The sequence below is a fragment of the Ambystoma mexicanum genome, chromosome 11 (genome assembly GCF_040938575.1).
Source record: "Ambystoma mexicanum isolate Mex_15411 chromosome 11, UKY_AmexF1_1, whole genome shotgun sequence".
In the NCBI taxonomy this organism is placed as follows: Eukaryota; Metazoa; Chordata; class Amphibia; order Caudata; family Ambystomatidae; genus Ambystoma; species Ambystoma mexicanum.
Window position 1 is genome coordinate 876,835,977 of NC_090934.1, and position 20,098 is coordinate 876,856,074.

A 20,098-nucleotide genomic window follows, 5' to 3' on the forward strand; every position below is an offset into this window, starting at 1 on the left:
AAGCTTCTTTCACTTGCAGAACAGGTTGGGCATAAACGTCCGCTGTGATAGTTTCCCTCTCATGCTGCACAGGTATGATATGATCTGATAGGTTATTTATAACGGGCTTAATCCCCAGAGGTTTCTAAGCGCGGACCTGGGGATGGAACCTGTGTTGCTCTGTCTCGTCTTGCTTTCGAAGCGAGCACCTTGCCGCTGAGCTATCCTGCCGAGACTATAAAATGAACATCAGGAGTGCAAGCTTCCTTCACATACAGAACAGGTGCAGCGTGAGCATCAGTAGTGAACTTCTGCATTGCAAGCTTCCTTCACATGCAGCACAGGTTCATCAGGGGCATCAGCTGTGATAGTTTCCGTCACATGCTAAACATGTACAACACGAACGTCAGGAGTGCAAGCTTCCCTCCCATGCAGAGCAGGGTAGTCATTCCACATGAATGCTCAGACACATGATGCAGGATATTGGAATATGCAAGCTTCCCTTAGTATCAGAAAGGCACCAGTAGTGAAAGATTCCCTCTCAAAAACAGAACGGCACAATAAAGGCAACAGCAGTAAACACTTTAACAATGCTTGTGGGCGTGTGTGCGCGCGCTTACATACACCCACGTATATTATGCTACAATGAACATTTTCTCACAGGCAAAACAACTTCGAAAGGAGCAGCAGCACTACATTTTACATGGACCCCCAGGAAACAAGTAGTATGTATGTATGTATGTATGTATGTATGTATGTATGTATGTATGTATGTATGAATGTATTTAGATTTGTTAAGCGCAAGAAAAACCTGGCCTAAGGCATCTGGGCGCTACTAGAAGACCGGAAAAGGTGCAAAAGCCTAGAAAAGAAATGTTTTTAAGGCTAAGTTAACAAACTAAATTGAAAAGATCCGTTGCGTATGCAGGACAGAGGCAGCATGGACAGTAACAGCGCAAGGGGCCCTTTAAAAATGAATTGCAGTGCAGCACACGCTTCAGAAGTACAAGCATCACACATACATAAAGAAAACAGGGGCATTACTGGCAGTGCTCTTTCTCAGCTTCCCTTCCAGATACAGCGCAGAGCCAACAGCAGCACGAGCGCACCTCGCACGTGAAGCAGGCACCGCATCGAAAGCAATTCAGCAACAGTGCACGCATGCGCACACGGACAGACAGCACGGAGAGCTGTGAACGCTTCTCTCCTACACACAGGCAGTTCGTAAATCACAGGCGGCAGAACTGCAAGCCACCCATACAAAACAGGCACAGCGTGAGCAGCACTTTCAGCTTGCCTCGCACATGTGAGCTATCCTACAGATAATAGCAGGTGCACGCTTCGCTCGCACATGTGAGCTAGCCTACAGATAATAGCAGGTGCAAGCTTCCCTCGAACATGTGAGATATCCTACTGATAATAGCAGGTGCAAGCTTCCCTCGCACATGTGAGCTATCCTACAGATAATAGGTGCAAGCTTCCCTCGCACATGTGAGCTATCCAACAGATAATAGCAGGTGCAAGCTTCCCTCGCACAGGTGAGCTATCCTACAGATAATAGCAGGTGCAAGCTTCCCTCGCACAGGTGAGCTATCCTACAGATAATAGCAGGTGCAAGCTTCCCTCGCACATGTGAGCTATCCAACAGATAATAGCAGGTGCAAGCTTCCCTCGCACATGTGAGCTATCCTACAGATAATAGGTGCAAGCTTCCCTCGCACATGTGAGCTATCCAACAGATAATAGCAGGTGCAAGCCTCCCTCGCACAGGTGAGCTATCCTACAGATAATAGCAGGTGCAAGCTTCCCTCGCACAGGTGAGCTATCCTACAGATAATAGCAGATGCAAGCATCCCTCGCACATGTGAGCTATCCAACAGATAATAGCAGGTGCAAGATTCCCTCGCACATGTGGCTATCCAACAGATAATTACAGGTGCAAGCTTCCCTCGCACATGTGAGCTATTCTACAGATAATAGCAGGGCAAGCTTTCCTCACACCCGCAACAGCCACTGGTAAGGACAAGTTGCAGCACTTACGTTTTCAATGATTATCACAGATAATGTATATGCTACAGCAGTAAAATGTCAAGCAAGTGGGTCAGAGGGGTCTTCAGTGAGTTGGTCACATGGAGGAAGAATACCTAGGAACAGGCAGTGCAGGGGTCACATTGGTTAGACACGTATGTGGTGACCAGTCCCTTCTCCCTCCAAACTCATGGGAAGCTTCCAACCTTCAACTGGGCGAGGCAGCTGACACTTCACAGCATTTAATCCATGTCGTTTCTCAAGGAGGGCTTGACCACATTGAGAACCCAACCCAGGGAGGAAATCCAAAGAGGAGTGACTGTAGAATGCATGAGGAAGAGCTCACAGGGCGGCTTCATAGATAACGAGGCGAGGGCCATGGCCTCGAGAAGTCCCTGAAGACACCTCTGTCTTGATTGCATGGATGCCCTGACGGCAAAAGATCGCACCCTTTGCATGGCACTCCCAATGCAGCAGAATGTGCACGGCTTCCAAGATGATGTAACAGCAACAATGGAATATGTGTAACCAGTCACAAGGAACACGTTCCTGGTTGTCTTTAGTTCATAAGGTTTGTGCATGAAGGAATAGAGCCATGTTCAAATCTCAATCAGGCGTGGCCTGTAAAAGTGTAGGGGACAGGTGGAACACTCCTCCAAATGGCGATTAACATTGTATTCTGTAATTAGAGACATGTCTGACCAACCTTCAGGCTTGGGCTGGCTTACAGGGCAACAGGGCTGGTCCTGAAGTGCAGGTCCAAAATACAAGCCTGAGACAGTTTCTTTGGTCACAATGTGCCAGATTTCCGGCAAACGTGGGCCAGTTACTTCACAGCGCAGCTAGTAGTTTTGACCAATTAACCATTTGCAAAACCTTTTACTAATCCCACCCGCCCACCCCCGCCTCATGGGTGGTACTTGAACAGTCTGTCACAAAAGGAACAAATTGTAATTTGCGGCTGTGGGCCACTTTTCCATTGATGCCCGAGCCAATGCTATACCACAGTCCTAACCTGCCTGCGTTGTTTTAACGCCAAAGACCACCAGAAAATATATGCATGCGTGTATGTGGACAACTGACCTGGACAGGAGGGGAACAAATGGCAAAACATCTTCTAGAGGACAACTATGAGAGCGTACCTTCTTCCGCAAGCCTTCTGCAACGGTACCTATTAGAGATGAGTCCTTTCGAGCTGCCTGAGGCATGTCTAGGCTACTTCAAGATAATTCCAAGACATCCATTAGGAAAGACCCCATGAACCAAGCAACCAATTTCAGAGATTGTGGGCAGGAGTCACGACCAAGGCCTTGTTACTAAAAGACAAATCCCCCGGGAAAGGAATACAATGGGGTCCCTCATCACTTGGTATAAAAGAGCAAAAAACAACACTGATTGAATTGTGGGTGTTCACGCTGTTGTTTATTCCATGCTCTGTCGCAGTGAGGAGCAGAGCAGAGCAGTGGGGTGAGATGCAGATGCAACATCTTCTTCGAGGGGTATTCCACGTCACTAAAGGGACATTGCAAGAATAGGGGGATGCCCCACGAAGCCTCCCTTGACAGAAAACGTGGTTCTAGAGCCTCCGATGGGAACCTACGCATAGAACAGGTTATTTGTCCATGTTTGTTCTCGGTAGAGGGCCTCCCAGGGTGAGTCCTTTGACAAAGAGACATACAGAGAAGGAAGCATTGTTTGTGTGGGATTAGGAGCGCCATGGGTAAGCGAAGGCGAGTTGCAGAAAAGAGCAGGGGGGGAGAAACACTAGAATAAAACGGATAGTCCTCAATGTACTTACAGCCTGCACTGCCTTTACTTCTGAATCCATGACCTCCCACATTACGCACATGACCTGAGGGTACCAGCATGCAGTGTTGGTCTATTTGCCAAAGCAAAGATACACAAGTGAAGCAGTAAGAATGCTTAGAAGTACAGGCATGGGGTCTTCAGACCTGAAGATGGATAAGGATACATGACAGCCTACCCTTTTCCTCCTTACTCTCTGTGGCATTAGGCTTGCTAGCCCCATTGTTTTTTTTTCTGTATCCGTTTTAACAATTGATTCAGTTACTTCTTTAAACTCTGCTAACCCATGGCGATTATCATCAGAATCTGACGGAGGCCCAGATCAGCAAATCGATTCATGCATTCTTATTTACGCGCTACACTTCAGCCCTGATGATGGGTCCTCCATCTACTCAACGTAGAGAAAGAGCAACTTCAATAGGAATTCCCCGCTGTAACCAATGATGATAACAGAGCAGGACCCCCTCATGATCCTCTACATACATGTCTGCTTGTGTAATATCATAGGATGATGGTACAACGCATGCATAGCATATAGGCAGTGCTTTCAGGATCCAGAAAATGTAATGGCCTTCATGTCAGGGCAGCCAGAGCATGTGAATACTTCTTTGCCATCTTCACTCTCAATGCAGGAAAAGCAGAGCAGGGTGAAACTGAAGATGAAGGCATTAAGGACAGAAAGAAGTTGTGAACAGTCACCCCCCACACATCTCCACAAGGAGGACTCTGCCCAGTACAGATGGGGCTAGGTATTGAGGGCCAGTCAAGGTATAATTTCCAACTCTGTCAATTAATAGTTTTCTTCCTTCTTCCCTAAGACAAGCCAGTCACAAACTAAAACCTTTTCATTCTATAACAAAAAGGGGCTCTCTTAACACTTAAAAATCCCAGCCAGTGAGCAAGGAATAGTCACCAACCTAGCAAGTGGATTCCAAATGGGCAATACTGAATGGGCCTCATTACGAGGTGGGCGGTAAGGGATTATCGGCATCGGTAAGGGCACCAGTGCCGGTAATCCCTTACCACCCTACTACGAGTTCCCTTTGCGGGTCCTTACTTAATGCCTGGTTTTACCAGGTGTTAAGGACGGGACCCGCAAAGGGATACCGGGGTCAATAACGGTAACGCAATTTGCGGTACCGTTATTGCCGCCTTCCCACTGAGCCCTATGGGGGCTCAAATGGGAATGGGGGATGGCTCTGGTGAATGAGGAATTACCGTTCCCGCCGACCTCAGAATGGACCGGTAATTGCTCCACCCACCAGACCGGAGTCGGAACGTTTTTGGAGGCAGCCACATGGCTACGTCCAACCTCGTAATGACCCCCAATGCCTCTCATCAACTGGGAAGACGCGTACAGGGGATATTGAAGAAGTAAAATCTTGCTGAGATAGCGGAGGTGTGAATCAGGGGATGGAGGGCAATTCTCTTCAAGTGGGTTTAACAAGGACTCAACCGTGAAGAGATGTTAACCCAGACACAATGAAAGAGAAAACATTCAGGGGGTCGTAAATAACCCCCTTTATCAGCCCAAACTCCAGAGAACAGTTTGTAAAGCTCTCAAGTAATGAAACATTGATAGGTATTCTAAACTAGAAATTCAGCAGATACACACCTAAACAGAATTGAATCAGAAAAAACAGCATCAAAGGAATCCCCGACATGAAACAGAACTACAAAAGATAACAAAAGGTAAAGTCTCAAGAAAGAATCTTATGATCGGGTCATACATTGTGGGGGGATTAAAAAACGGAGAGGAACTTTAATATAAAGATAAGTGAACAATTCCTACTGGTGATGCTCCTCATTAGAAACAGCAAATGAGATCTGTGATTTTATGTTTAGAAATCTCGTGGATCTGTGGATAGGAGCTCTGTGGGAAACCAAGGACAACAAAAATAGCTTTAAAAAAGAAATCCAAAATACCCAGTGAGTGAGATCAATGAGAAAAATAAGGGCTACGATCTCCATCCCTGGTTAATCAGAGAAAAGTGATGGAAACAAAATAAGTAAACACCTCTACGAAACCAGCAGAGTAGACGCTGTCATATCAAATGCAAGAAATTTTTAAAGGAAAATTAGCCTATTGTTTCAGCCATTACTATCAATAAAAGGAATCTACTGCTGGTAAAAAGTATATGGAATATGTAAATATGGCAAGAAGAGAAGGCACTGGGGTGCATTGCCTTTTAAGGCTCCTATAACCCATATTAGAGCTGACAAATAAATGAAAAATATTGATCCAGGAAAAGAAGTGGTTTATGATGCAGACGGGCCTCGATATAATAAAGTAATTGAGGAACGCCACGGCAGAGCAAAAAGGATAACCCAAGGAGACAAAGAAAAGCTCATACATGAGGTGAAGAGAAAACTAGAAGACGTGAATTCTGCAGAAATGTCATTTTAGCAGGTGAAAAGGTTGTCCAAGTTCAGAAAGCAGTGGAAAGAAGAACGCTGAATCATTACAGATGAGAATTATGGAAAATAAAGGGACTTACAGATGGATAACATTTTGGGACAAAACAGGGGTGGCTGGCTCAGAACGGCAAAGTCAAGAGCAACATGAGCGCACCTCACACGTGAAGCAGGCACTGCATCAAAAGCAATTCAGTAACAGTGCACACCTGCACAGACGGACAGACAGCACGGAGAGCTGTGAACGCTTCTCTCGTACACACAGCTCGTTAACCACAGACGGCTTTACTGCAAGCTACACATACAAAACAGGCACAGTGTGAGCAGCACTTTCAGCTTGCTTCGCACATGTGAGCTATCCTACAGATAATAGCAGGTGCAAGCTTCCCTCGCACATGTGAGCTATCCTACAGAAAATAGCAGGTGCAGGCTTTCCGCGCACAGGTGAGCTATCCTACAGATAATAGCAGGTGCAAGCTTCCCTCGCACATGCGAGTTATCCAACAGATAATAGCAGGTGCAAGCTTTCCTCGCAGATGTGAGCTATCCTACAGATATTAGCAGGTGCAAGCTTCCCTCGCCCATGTAAGCTATCCTACTACAGATAATAGCAGGTGCAAGCTTGCCTCACATCAACAGAGAAAATATGATTTTGCACTGTCATATCCTGTCATTCCAAATAAACTTTTTAAACCTTTCACATTTCTAGGGTCTTTTAATTTCTGCATGGCCTCCACCTTTTTCTTCTGTGGGTTTAGTCCATATTCAGTTACTTCATGGCCTAGGAAATTCACCTTTTTCTTGCACCATTGTGCTTTCTGTAAAGATACTTTGGCACCCGCATTTTTGCAATTGACCAAGAACATGTCTAATTTCATCAAAATGGCTTTTTAAGCTTTCATTTTTTATCAGGACATCATCCACATAAACTATAGTTCCTCTTTCCGCTGCATCAGGCAAAACCTTTCTCAAAAATATGCCAAATTCACTCCCACTATTGACATACCCGAATGGTGTTCGAGCCCATACATATTGTGTTTTATCAAATGAAAATGAAACATATTCTGAATATCCTCTGCCAGTGGCACACACCAATATCCAGATGTGAGATCTGAGGTAGTAAATACCTTTGAGCCATACACCTGAGCAAGGCCTTGATCAATGAATGGCAGTGGCCATCTGGACACTGGCACTCTTTCATTTAACTCTCTCAAGTCTGCACATAGACACCATTGAACATTTGGATTTAACACACCCAAAATAGGAGTGTTGGATGTGCTATGAATGGGCCTGATAATTCCCTGAGACTCCAAGTTTTTATTTATTTCTGCCAATGACTCTAAACATGCCAGTGGTAATCTATATTGGCGCACAAACACTGGATTTCTACCACACCCCTCCGGTAATGTGGCAACATGTAAATTAGTTAGGCTGAAATAATATGCATCTTTAGCAAAAACATCTTTAAATTCCATAAATATTTTCCTCAATTCATTTTTATCCTCATCACTATCACATGCATCTGCCAACAAAATCTGCCTCTCTAACATTTTTGAAAATTCTGGGAAACCCTCCAGTGGAGGAATCTCTGTGCTTTCTTCCAACTGTGTGGCTGTGTCTCTCTGTAAAGCTGCCACTTTTAAATATCTTGGCATATCAGCCTCCACTTCAATGGGCTAATTTTCTATTTCATTTTCATTTAAGTCAAATACTATACAATTCTCTTGGTGACAGCACACTCTCTCATTGGAATCATAAGGGTACACAGATTGAATTTTAAAGATCCCTTTGGGCTGAGAATCCAGATATTCTGGCAACACACCCTGTGCATCTACATATCTCTCAGGGATATAACCATGTTATTGAAATCTGCAGTATAATAGGATTTTTCTATGGCCATTCCTAATAAACAATTCTCTTCTAAATGAATATGCTGACACCCTTTATTATTCACCATAATTTTGACAGATCCTTCTCCAACATCTATCAATGGGGTGTATTCATAATCCAGGCCTTGCTGTTTTATGGATTCATTCAAGCACACAAATTCATCAGAATCTTTCATTCGATGTCCATTCTTGCACTTTAGTGTTATAGTGGTCTGTTTGGTGAATGCAGGAATGGTAACATACTTCTTCACCTGTAATTCATATGGGACCGGTTGTGTGCAATGATAAGCCTTTCTCTTGTCTTCAAATTCAGGTGCAAGCCCACCTAGCCGGGACCATATTTTTTGATTAAGGAAAGCTAACACCATACACATTCTGTGCATGATATCATTGCCCATGTAAAAAATTATTTTGTGTTCCACTTACTATCCACACATTGTGGTAGATGGTTTTCTGTTCAATATTAATCTTTAGCATGCATCTTCCTGCAGTTCGGTTTTCAAAGTCTGGATTGTCCAAACCAGAGACATATTGGTTTTTAAGTCTAAATGTTGGGATCCTTTCAGGAGAAAGGATAAAATGTGTCAACCTCCTGAAAGATGATAATCTAGTAGAGAAGAGAGAACTGAAAAATCAGTGATCCGATCCCAAATGCTTAGCAATTACCACTTTGACCCATCACAATCCAGAACTGCAACAAAGCACTATGAAATAATGCGCTGATAAATCCGTACTATGCTAAAGACACATGAAATGTGTAGGGAGACTGAGCATTCCAGACAGGCCAGCCAGCCATGATTGGCTCTGTGTGGGGGCAGGGAAGAACGGTATGGCTTATTTTGCTACTGAAAGCAGCCACTGATGAGCCTTTTTTTTAATATAGTAGAATTCTAATAACACAAATGTGGATCGTGTGAAAGAAGCGAAACGAGTATGGTAACATATGAGAAGATGGCTGTAAGGGTCCACCATCATCTCATTGGGGAGTTAGGGGCATACAATTTTATTAGATTTTTGCCAGATAAGGAAGCATAGTGAGTGCTTCAAAGATGTGTGCAAGACATCTTTCACTGGTGTATCCCAGAGTTTCTTTATGCATGTTTAGTCGAACCCGTGAATAGCAAAGTGAGTGAGCCCCAGGCAGTGCTCTGTGATGCTCGGGATTTCAATGCACAAGCCAGGAATTGCACAACTGCTTCTGTATTCTCTAGGTTTGGCTTCAATTTCACTGTCAATGAGAGAGATTTTCTTGAGTAAAAAAAAGAAAAACTGCATTCGACTCACAGAGAGATTGAGAAAAGGCAAGCTTTGCTTTTGCACAGTCTGGGTGTCTGGTCTCAGCTAAAATTTGCCAGAAGTCTTTTCCGGGGAGCAGAAATTGAATCATTGAGGTGGAACAGAATGTTTCTCGTCGTGTGTTGGAGTTTCGTGATCAAGGGATTTGCTTTCTTGCCAACGAGGACTTTTGTCTTGCGTTTGTAATAATCTGAGCAAACCATCTCAATGCACTTTTGCTATGGTCACTTTTGTAGGATATTTTGTTTTATTGGGGTAAATTTGGGGTTTGGCGGTATTTTCTTACCATCAAAATATGAGCGGTAGTTTGGTGGTAAATTAGCCTTGCATTTAGATTGGGTTTGGCCTCATATTATGTTAGTGACCATACCTTGTTATATTATATTGGGGAATCTAGTGATATATTGTTTGCGGTATTTAGTGGTGAGAATAGTTTTCTTCCCTATATTATAACCCCATCATAAAACAAAACCTTCCTTTCTATTAGAGTACCTACCAGTGGTCTATAGAGAGCCTTGGACCTATGTACGTGATAGAAACCCAACAATTTTATATACAGCGCCACCTATAGGTTGTGGCTGGTATCACTGGCTTATCTACATCCAGCGATCTATGCGCCCCAGGGTATCACTGGCTGATCTACATCAGCGATCTATATATTATATCAGATTCCTTCCAAACAACATGCAAGGAATGCATACACACAAAAACACACAAACCTGCTTTATCACTGAATATTATCAGCTTAGTCTGGGTTGTTATTTTACCTGCAGGAGCAAATTGACAAATGCACTACTGAAGAGAAATGGACCTCCCCTGTAATGTATACTGTATAGGTATATGAATAAATTCACAGATGCAAAGTTTTTATATATTCTCTTTATATTATATACAAATACAATTCACAATTATTAATTCTTACCATGAAAACATCGCAACATCATCTGGAAAACAAAAGAAAGAGAATACAGAACAAACAAGCCTTTTAAAATCTGGGTTCAATTTTCCCACATTCTGAACATGACGAAATAAAGATGGAGAGATTTCCTATCCTGTCTGCACTGTACTACAGCTCAGTCATCCATGCAACCTTACACAGTGACCTCACTTCTACATATCTTCTTACCAAAAGTGCTTCTTTGAAGTTCCCCCACGCAACCTTGTTTCACTCGCCTCACAAAAACAGGCCCAGTCAGCACGAACGGCTCCTGTAATCTTGCGTGTCTGGGAAGCACGACGAGAAACTCTCTAGCCAGTGCTCTGTGACACCTTGGACTTCTGTCTTCACAGCCCAGTCAGCCCGAGCTAACTTCTCTCCGTAGGTTTTGCCATTAGCAGAACTCGGAACCTTCCTACTTTATCTACGTGGTATGTCTGCAGACACTTTCCTCCAATCAGGTTAAAAGCATGTTTTCAGCACAACCCTTCACTTTTATACAATGGGATCCTTGCTCACTGAGCAACTGTTTCAATTTTATTTCCTGCCGTGCATACTTTCTGCTTTCTGCATCCCAACACAGAAAGAGAGAGAAATAAAAAATATGCCAGTGTACATTTAAAAACGAATTATAGCAGTGCTACCAAAATATGTAATTTCACCTCATTTTGCACACAAGACTACATGATAATGTTAATGAAGTTAGAATGAGTGTTTAATTAATGTTAATTAAGTTAGTCAGTTGTATAAATAATATAGTCTTCTATGTATGAGGTATCAAAAGAAAAAAAAAGAAAAAGAAATGGTGCACTTTATTCTCTGCAGTTTCACATTGAGCTTTTGCTGTGATATGAATTTTGTACCTTGCATGCCACCAACAACATATTCACATGTTATACTGGCAACACAAAAATAACTATATATATGTATATGTGGGCCATATTGCTGCTGACAACAACAAAAAAAATGCCACTGCATTTGCAACAAAACACCATAAAATGCCATCATATTTAGTAAAATGCTACATACTCTTACACTTTGCAGCATTCCAGTGGTATGGCTTTCCCAAGGCTGACTGCAGACAAACTGGAGACGGAATCAGAGTTACAGGAGAGGTTTGATGGAAACTAAGAGGGATCGCTGACACCTGCTATTGGAATGTGTCTTTATCTAATACTTGGAGTGACCTCATATTTATATATGACAAGAAAAGGGTCCGTGGGCACCCAATGCCATTGGAATCAGGAGCTCATCTGGATAAGGTGCTCTTTCAGACAAAATAGCATGCCCGTCACATGACGCACCACAGGAGTTTGACCCTTCCTTAGTTGTGTGAAGTACACAGATTATAGGGCCGAAAGCATATTTCTTTGTATTTTCAGACCCGCTCAGTCGATCCAGAAAGCGCAGTCACCGAGAATGATTAGGCTTCTATGTTATGTTATGTTTCTGGGATGTATATTGGGCTCCTCTGCCATGCGTGGTCTCCAGGCTCTCTGGCAAATCTGAAACAAAGATGATGTGGTTTAGTTTACTGGGTAGAAAGGCACAATGAAAGATTTCTTTGCTGTTGCATGAATGCCTGCAGACAGGAAGTGCCCTGAACTCTGCATCTGGGGCGGTATTCTGGGATGAAAGCAGAGAGGCATGTGTGTCTGAGGGGGATCCCCGTGTGCCTCTAGTGCTATTCGATAAATATTTTGTCAGCTAAATTGGTGAACAGTATTGTGAAAGAGGAAACTGAAAAGAGAGGCTAATACAGCAAGATAAAATGTTTGATATATTTCAACTTTGACGTTATTATCTGCTTATAGGTCATAGACATATATTTTTGAAATTATTGTATAAAGCATGGACCTAACGCAAGAAATGTTTGAGCGCAGCGGAACTCTGTACATGGTGTGGGTCGCCAGCGTTTCAGATCTTTTACCAGCAGTGCAGTACTGTGAGTTGCAGTCTGTCCCTCCATTGTGATTAGTCCATGGTCAGGTGTTTTGAAAAAGCCACATTTTGAGAGATTTTCAAAATTGGAGAATTGTGGGGTCATTGCGAGCGGATACCGGGATTGAGTTCCACATGGTGGGTGCGTGACAAGAAAAGGATTGTTTGCAGGTAATCCCTTTGCAGACTAGTTGTAATTCGAGCCGGTTGGTCTATGTGCCACCAGATAAGTGGAGCTTAGCCCCCAGGTTTGCATGGTTAAAAGAAACCACTAAAAGTGAATTTTTGAGTTAAACAAGTCAACTAAAAAGAAACGACATGATAGAGAAAAGGCCAAGTGTGACAGTCAATGGACAGTCAATGGAGAGGAGTGCCCTTGAAAAACACCTTTCTGATTTCAGCAGGTGCTCCAGCTAAGCATTTAGAAAGCTCAGTGCGATTGCATTGTCAATTTGAGAGCCTTTCCAGCCAACATAGTCACCTGCCCTAAGAACAGGACTACCGTTTGAGTAGTATTTGAATGTTTACACTGTCCTTACAACTACTGAAGGTACAGCACAGCTCAAGATTTCTGAACACACAGAATAGTTTTCACAGACCGTACTATAAAATATTTCCCGTATGCATAGAAAAGGTACAGCACAGGAAGGAGCAGTGCCCCTCACAGACACGGGATATCACAGATAGGTGCATTGCAAGGTTCACAAATAACACAAGCACACACACAGATACACGCGCGCACGCGTACGCACGCAGGAACATTGCAGACAGGAGCAATGCAAGCTTCACCCACACACAGAATGAGCATAAGGGTACAGACACCAAGGATTGGAACACTTCCTCTTAGATCATCTACATGGCCCATCTGCAGACCTGCCAATCCACAGCCATCAGGAAGTGCAGCGATATCTGATACTTCAGTGCTGGGGCCCAGGCATAGCTTTGGTCAGTGTACTTCATGGCTGAGCTAATTGTGAACTCACCTGTGATTTGTTCCCCGACTGGCACAGGAGAGAGGTGTACTCGATGCTGAAGAACCTGTACCCCACGCACGCATGCAGGGAGCACACCGACGCCTTGGGACTGCTGGAGAGGAACTGCGGCTACAGCGAGAACAACATACCCCAACTGGAGGACGTCTCGCGCTTTATAAAAGGTGGGAATACGTGTGCCATGGTTTTTGTTGTGTGAGTCTTGGCAGGAAGGCATGACAGTTTGATCAGAGGTAGCATTCGGAGTAATAAAGCTACTTGCCTGTAACAATGGCTACCCTGAGTTTGGAATGGACAAAAGAGGCCCACACTTAGCAAATGATCCCTGCAATCGGTGGGGGGGGTGCCCTTGGGCACTCCTCTTCAAATCGATTTATTCCATCTATGCCACTGGTACCACTAAGACCACTCTACACAAGATGTCTGAAAAAGTCTTGAGCCGGTCAACCTGGGTAGGCAAAAGAAGGGTGATTTATATGCAGAGATCTGGGCAAGATTCCTGGATCTCACGTACATGCTTGTCACGTTTGGTTTGTCTGGCCTGCTTGTATGCATTGATGTAATATAAACTGTTTCAATTAAAATGTGAATTCAAAGAAAATATATGTCAAAAGATATTAAAGCCCAATTCCTACCAATTCTTTTTAAGAACAATTCTCCATGAATTGGGCTCCTTTCTAAAGCAAGTACAGAATAGTGTGGCCCTTAGTACGTAACGGTTAAACATGTCACATTAGAATCATAACATTAATGTGCATGCTGGAATACCATTGATGCTGTTAAGTTACTTTAGGTTATGTAAGCATGTGTGCCTAGGAAGGTTTGAAGATTCATGGTGCATTACCTCCTGAACCTTTTGTTGAAGTTGCTGGCGACACTATGAAGAGATCTTTTATGCCAGATTATTAAAGATTCTTTTGGGATTTTCCAAATATGTTTTTTCCAAGTTCTTTTAAACAAACCTCCTGCAGGATTCCATTTGTGGTGCCTTGGTTACCCCATACCAGCATTGTCTGCAGGTGCATTAGAAATGACTTATTATATCATATCATCATAGCATTATACATCCTAGACCATGAATGTGTGTCCTCCCATAGCTAATCATCTGGTAAACAGGTTCTCTGTCTGGATGGGGTGAAGTATTAGAAAGTGTTCCACCATCCATTGGTTTATTTCTTCCAAAAAGAATCATCAGTAATTTGATGCCCAGAACAGAGAACACCTTCAGCAAGAGATAATGGTGTACTGACATTGCCCTACTGGTGAGTAGATCTGCAGGGCCTCAATGTACAGGGAGAAGATCATACCGTACAGGATTGACCACAGATGCGCTATCAAGGGAACAAGTAGTTGGCCTAATTCAGGATCCCTCTCCTGGATCACATGGTAAGGGCCGGCCGGGAAGGATGAAAGCCAACTCACAAACTCACTGAACTCCATCCAATATCCTAGGACCTTAAGGTGTATCATGTCAAATGCTATGTGGAGATGCAAACAGACCAGGCGACAGCCTATTGGCATCCAGCACATAGAGAACATCATCCAGAAATTGAAGGTTCAGAGTCTCAGTCTTGGTAATGAAGCCTTTGCAGAAGCCAGACTGGTGAGGAGCAGGAGGTATGTCATAGGTGACAATCCTATTAAGCTAAATCGAGACTGCTCACTCCATGGGCCTCATTCCGACCCTGGCGTTAACCAAGGCGCTATTAGCGCCTTGTTTGACGCCAGTATTTTTCCAACTCCGCCATGGTGAATGGCGTAATTACCGCCCCATTCCAAGGTTGGCGGGGGCGGTAATTCCCCATTCACCATGGGCCCTTCCCCATTCCCATTTTTGGCCTACAGGGCTCAATGGGAATGGGGAAGGCGCTAATTACGGCACCGTAAATTACGGTGCCTTAATTAGCTCCTAGGTCCCTTTGCGGGTTGGTTTTTTAACGCCTGCAAAAAGCAGCCGTTAAGTACCAACCCGCAAAGGGAACTCAGAATAGGGCGGTAAGGGTTTAACGGCACCGGTCTCGTTACCGGTGACCGTTAACCCTTACCGCCCTACTCGGAATGACCCCCCATGTGTTTCTTCAGACAAGTCACTGCAGTGATGTAGCAATAATATAATATATAATAATACGTGCAGAGCAGACCACTGCAGGCAGCATCAAAACGCTATTGGAAGCATTATAAAGGTTAAGAAGTGCAACTCCAATCCAAGGAGAAAAAAATGCTTTTCTGAATAAACAAAGGGGATTAGATCTCTTAGTCCAGCTGCTGGAAATCATTCCATTATCTAGTTAGAATATTTAAACAAAATAAAGGTGATACATTGGCCCTGAAGAAGACCTGTGTTCTGCAAGTTCGAAACATGTGTTGGTCGGAGCATATTAATCACCAATTGAAATAAAATGTGAACATGAAGAATCTGTTGAAAACTCTAATTTGTGAAAAATTGGAAAGAATACTGATACCTATTGATAAAACTGTATATTAAGGAGAGGATTGATCAATGGTCAACGCGTAGTGGTCTACGCGCAGCGGTTGAACCAATACCTTGTCTGTTAATATGCCATACAATATGGGTCAAGAGAAGTTTTTTTGAGTAGTGCTGGAGTGACTAGTCCGCATTGCCTTAGGGAAAGAATCCTGAGAAAGGGAACAATTCATTAGCGAACTCCAGGTGGTGTCTAGGTCTTGGAAGCAGGATTTTACTAGTGAGGGTGCAAACAGATCAGATTAATAGAAAGTTGGTTATGTGCAATGCGAGGTACTGAGACACCATACTGATATTTGGAGTGCTTCTGGAGCAAGTTCTCTGATATACATGGTTCATGCAGTGCATGTTCCGGGATTCATTTGATGATGAAGGAAGCATGACATATGGCAGGGTGGCCATTCAGATGAAAAAATATTGAATCATAGGTGGGTTGGGTCTGAGTGAAGCAGTTGAAGGAAATAAATTAGATTTATTATGCACACCTCTCTCTTGAGGGAGATATTGTGGTGAGGGGAACATCGTCTGTTTGTGGTTCTGACTGAAATGGCCTTCTTTAGATAATTAAACACTGATAAACAGTCTGCAGGCAACAGCTAGGGCTGAAGTGAGAACTACTATGTAAACAAAGTGACGAGGGGGGTTTACTTGACAGACGAGGCTCTAGCGCTAACCTTAAAAGGATAGAATTTAGATTGCCATAGCTACAGTATTCTTTAAATGTGCCTAGTCATCGTGTATGAAAACAGAAGCATGTTTTACAAACTTGGCAAGTGTACCCTGAATTGATAGTGAGCATATGGCCCTTTGGGTATCGTGCATGCAATGGATGGGGATGCAGAATAACTCTGACACCAAATAATCTAACCAACTCAGGAATATGGCAAAGGTTGCTGTTTTAATAACAGTTATCTAAAACAGGGTGTTACAACGGACATCAACGGACGTTCGCTCGAGCTCTCTATGCATTTCTCATAAAACCATTCTTTTATGCAAGAAATATGTCAGACGTGACATCATACTATGTGGCAAATAAGAAAAACCTATGAGAGATTGTGATACGTTCAAGGTGAACATCTAAGTATACTTTCTATAAGGGGATAAGGGGTGGGATTGTGATTGGCTATCTAGTAACAGGTGGACAACTTATGCCTACCTCTAAAACATGTCATCGTCATCTTCATCACTATTTAGCACACAGTATATCATTGGTCTTCAAACTATAAGGCCCTCTATAATTGGTTGGTACGCTCATGCCATGTTTGGAACATTCAGTTCACTTAGCAGCACTTAAGCTCAGACCCAGGTGCCAGGAAGTGGACTTGACCTTACCTCCCCACCCAATTAGCTTCTCATCTCTCATCCCCCATGCCTTCTGCGATGCAGACTGTCTTTGAACATGGCCCTGCAAAGTATCCTTGTCTGTGGGCATGCACTATCGCTGTTCTAGGACTCCATGCTCAACTCTATTTTCATCCTTGGATCATGTGACAGGAGACCACGATTTAGACAATTTTGCAGCATTTAAATGTCTTAAATGAATAAAATTTGGCACGCTTGCTGTTCTTTCTTTGCACTTTAACAAGGGATGATTCAGCTTCACACGTTCACTGCCTTCAAGAATAGATAACCGATCTTGGCTTCTTCACCTTTGATACCAGGCCAGACAGCCTCGTCATTTGTTTCCACAATCTCAGCTTATTTTTGCTGCAACACAGTTCTCCGCCTTTCCTCTCCATGGGTCTTGGCTTACTAAATTCATGACACAGATGTCCAGCTTATATGATCACTTAGTCTACTTGCGTTTCAACATCTGCATAGTTATTGAAAGGCTTGCATTTTCTCCAGTGCTTCGCACACATGCAATCTTCTTTTTGTATATGAAAGTTTACTCGATTCTTAACTTTGTCATTAGTTTCTATAAGATCCATGCGTTCTCTTCTAAGCTCTTTGCCTCAGAGCATCACGCTCATCTCTTGTGACGTCACTGGCTTCTCTTTCACTCTTTCTCATATTCCTTCAGGGAGTTCCTCCCTCAGATTGTCGTCTCGTCAGGGATACATTTCATAGGGTTTTCTCAGGGGGTACTTTTGAATACTCGCTGTGCTATGGTCACAACAGTTGGTGTTAAGCATGGCACAATCTAACGTTAACAATATATAGGAGGTAGGGGGCCGGATTTCCAGCAAAGGCATGTAACTGCTCCTCTACAATAGGTAAATAGAATGTCAGCAAGTACTTTGTTTCTCAATGTGCTTGTATTGTGAGGAGAAATTGATAACGCCATTTATGTATAAAAAGGTATTTCCTATGAGTTAATTATACAGAATAAATAGTGTCCTTGTTTAAAAAACTGGGGTAGTTTGACTTCTGAGTACTTAGTATAAGCCTAGGACTTGCCTACACGTTTTTCACTGAAGGCCTATTATTGTCCACTAATGTATAGATCTATTCCAGTTAACACTGTAGTGTAGGTTAATGATGAGATGGGCATGTGTTTATGCCCGTAGCTATTACATTCCCAATTTACAAAGTTCTCATTCTTACTGTTCTATTGGAGAAATAAATGGTGCTCTCTTAGCAAATTCTATTCATATACGCCTGTATCTGTGCAAGGGTTAATGTCAATCCTTGTCTCGGGTACCCTGCGTTTCAGCAATGATGACCCTGAGCGTAATGATTCTGCTCTATATTACAGATCTGGTACACTTGTAATGCACTCAATATTGTATCTTCAAGGTGTTATCCTGCTACAATACTTTCAAAATAAGGGCAGTGTTCCTATTGTTTTTGAGATTGTGTTATATAGCTAGTATCTGTGAATGCATTCAGCATTTCAATCTATATTTTTAAGTGCCAAAATGTCATTTTTATGGAATTTTATAATAAAATATCTCTTTTATAAATCTGACTTCGACAAATTCAATTCCTTTTTATATTCACTTGAAATTATATATGAGTCACTACTCATTATACAATTATACATCCTGCATTAAATAAACCACTGTAAGGGTTGTTGTCATTTTTGGACCTCAAAGGCATATGATAGGGCCCACAACCTGCAACCCAGGTCGCGAATTGTAAATTGCTGTTGCTAGCTTTACATGCAGTTGTGGTATGTTATTGTGTTTTCTACTGCACACCACTGCCTTTTTCATCATCTCCAGGCGCTCTGGTGGATCTGAAAAGGAAGGAGGGCTCAGAGGGCTTAGTGGAAGTGAGAGATAGAAGCGCAAGAGAGCTTTGATGTGCTGTTGGTAGCTTCAGTTTGGAAAAGCTAGTCACTGTGTGCTTGTTTGTTTTTAGTTGGTAGACATTATGTGGTGTTTGGTGTATGGGTGTGTGTGTAATTGATTTATTTTTCTGTTGTGTGTTGTGGAGTGTGCGCAGTTTGCAGTGGTTTTAGATTTTTGTTGTGGTAGAGGTATGTGTGTGTTTGGATCAGTCTTTGCGGGTGAGTATGCAGGATATTGGAGAGTTTTTAGAAGGGTTAGTAGAGATTCGTCTGCATTCTTTTGTGCTGTGGTTATGTTGATCTGTCGAGTTCATGCTATCCTATGGTGATTTGTGGTAGAATATCGTGTTGGAATGTTCTATTTCATTGGATGGTAATGTTTTGGTTCGGTTGTTTTGGTGTTTCCATTGTGATGCGTTGGCAGTTTCCCTTTGTTGGGTTTTCCTGTTTAGCTCAGTAAGTTAACGAATCATGTTTTTAGCAATTTCCTGAACTTAAGGTGATCTTCTGTTATTCGTATTTCCTTTGGGAGAGAGTTCCAAAGTTTTGATGCAATAACAGAGCACGCTGTTCCCCCAAATTTCTGTGGAGTATTGTTTATGTGGCAAATGTCAGTGTAAACAAATCAACATGACCACCCTTCTACCACCACACTGTCTCCTGACAGTCAGCCCTCATCCCCTGTTGAAAAGGACTTGATAACATGCCTGAAACATGCAGAGGGACTGTATAAGAATAATGGTTAAAGTAATCAGTGCCTGAGCCTCCACCTGCAATGGCCAGCAGCCAGATCGTTCTCACAAGAGATGACTGGAAACAAATACTACATGCCAACAAACGACCACTCGCATGCCTAAAAAACACCCGCCCCCCCCCTCCCAAACCCCCCCAAATCCAGCCAGTGCTCACAAGCACCCTGATGAAGAATTTTTAATCCAAAATGCATTGGTCTTTTTATTTGTCTGCTTCTAACCATATGGATTATATAGATCATAAAAAGACTTATTTAACATTTTGGAACTTTGGAACTTTGGAACTTTACTGTTGCATTAGTGTAGTCATTTACAGTTCTGCTGTGAGCACCAGTGCCTGGGG

General features: G+C 42.9%; 1 protein-coding gene and 1 long non-coding RNA gene across 2 annotated transcripts in view; one reads left to right on the plus strand and one right to left on the minus strand.

Annotated features, from left to right (window-relative positions):
- Positions 1-20,098, plus strand: part of TH (tyrosine hydroxylase) — a 414,235-nt gene that overhangs the window by 262,683 nt on the left and 131,454 nt on the right. Inside the window, exon 7 of the mRNA XM_069623939.1 lies at positions 13,302-13,447. Within this exon, the coding sequence (XP_069480040.1) occupies positions 13,302-13,447 (146 nt within the window). The remainder of the gene's footprint in view (positions 1-13,301; positions 13,448-20,098) is intronic.
- Positions 10,338-20,098, minus strand: part of LOC138503877 (uncharacterized) — a 121,771-nt gene continuing 112,010 nt past the window's right edge. Inside the window, exon 3 of the long non-coding RNA XR_011279727.1 lies at positions 10,338-11,855. This is a non-coding gene — a long non-coding RNA (uncharacterized lncRNA). The remainder of the gene's footprint in view (positions 11,856-20,098) is intronic.